This window comes from Corvus brachyrhynchos, unplaced genomic scaffold (assembly GCF_000691975.1).
Source record: "Corvus brachyrhynchos isolate BGI_N302 unplaced genomic scaffold, ASM69197v1 scaffold705, whole genome shotgun sequence".
Classification (NCBI taxonomy): domain Eukaryota; kingdom Metazoa; phylum Chordata; class Aves; order Passeriformes; family Corvidae; genus Corvus; species Corvus brachyrhynchos.
In genome coordinates, this window is record NW_008238346.1 from 1,408,681 (window position 1) to 1,410,146 (window position 1,466).

General features: G+C 43.9%; 1 protein-coding gene across 2 annotated transcripts in view; it reads left to right on the forward strand.

Moving 5' to 3' along the window:
• PDCD4 (programmed cell death 4 (neoplastic transformation inhibitor)) overlaps positions 1-853 on the forward strand; it is a 19,404-nt gene extending 18,551 nt beyond the window's left edge. Inside the window, exon 13 of one of the 2 annotated variants that reach the window (XM_017735182.1) lies at positions 110-722. In XM_017735182.1, coding sequence (XP_017590671.1) covers positions 110-170 — 61 coding nt within the window. In that variant the 3' untranslated portion in view covers positions 171-722. Of the gene's footprint in view, positions 1-109 lie in introns of both variants that reach the window. The other variant, XM_008634409.2, reaches the window with a different exon arrangement.
• The last annotated feature ends 613 nt before the right edge of the window (positions 854-1,466 follow it).

Here is a 1,466-nt window from a genome sequence, read left to right on the forward strand (position 1 = left end):
CTTAGACTTTATATTTGACTTCCAAGACCAAGAGAAGATTCTTCTCAGTGAGAAAAAACAAGCAATGCTACTCTGAATTGGTGAAAAGATACTTTCTACTTTCTTACAGGGGCAGGAAGCGCTTTGTGAGTGAAGGAGATGGAGGTCGTCTTAAGCTGGAAAGCTACTGAATGTGAGAACTGCCTCCTGAAGCCTTACAAGTTGAAAGGGAACATGGCTTGCTATCGATCTATACAAACACGCATGCTCCTCTGGTGTGTGTATGTATATATGTATACACATCTAGGACATGCCAGATTTAAGAGTTGCTTAGCACAGTTCATATTTTTTTAAGAGCACATGTTTTGGGTACAAATTGTTTCTTTTTTTTTTTTTTTTAATAGTTTTGTATATTTCAGGAAGAAGTTTTCTTTCTTTGGGCATATAGTAGAACAACTGGCCACTCTGCTGTGGTGGTGCCTTCAAATAAGCTATCTCTGTATGTGCCATGTTTATGACCTAATCATTCCACGTGTGCATCGATGTCTTGACTGCCGCTCGCTATTTCCAGGACAGTGCTGTCATCATAAATCACTGGTTTATACAAAGCTTTATTATAGAAGGGTCAAGTTAAGCTGCTGTGATCCCATTTCCATTGCTGCTGAAGAAATACTGTGCTTTGGGAGGAAAAAAAAAATAGCAGTTTGTTTTAAAGAGCCCAAGAAAATACAGTTGGGTCACAAGACAAATTCATCTGTTTCAGGGGAGAACACTGGTTGGTTTCAGCCCCCATGTACCAAACTTGTCTTTTTTTTCTATGTAACTGGAAAAGTGAAAAGTTCTGGTAAAACATATTAAAAATATTTTTTGTGAAGCTCTTGTTTCTGCCTCCTTTTTATTTATTTTACACAGAACAAATTAAGCAGTACATCTAACGCTGCCCTTTGGTATTGCCGTCAGGAGGAGAGCACGCAGTAATTAAGCTCGTGGTTAAATAAGTATTTACGAGATCTGTTTTGGAAAACACAACTGACTTGCGTAGGAGCGTCTAGGCTGGCAGAGATACTGTGAACGTGTCTTTGCAGCACAGCTTTGCCAAGCCCTTGCTCAAGAACAAGATGGACCTAAGGGAACTCGCTTACAGGAACACGGTGGAGCCTCTCCTTTGTTTTTCAGTTTCATGTCAAGATTTCAAGTGTTCCGAAATGCTGGGAATAGCCGTTCCAGGGCCGGGAATACTCTGTGCTTTAGGAGCCAAGCGCTTCAGTGCTCGAGCGGGTTTGGTAAGCCCGGCTTGGAGCAGTGGGGTTGTGTAACTCGCCCTCCTCCTGCAGTCCGAGGGGCTCTGGTACCTCTAAATTTAGACGCGTTTAAAACATCGCCTGGGCAGCAACCAGCGCAACTTCTACACCAACAGCGCCCGACGCGCGGCCTCCCCTCCCAGCCCGGCAGCACCGCCTGCGTTCAGGCCGCGCCTTAATCCGCAG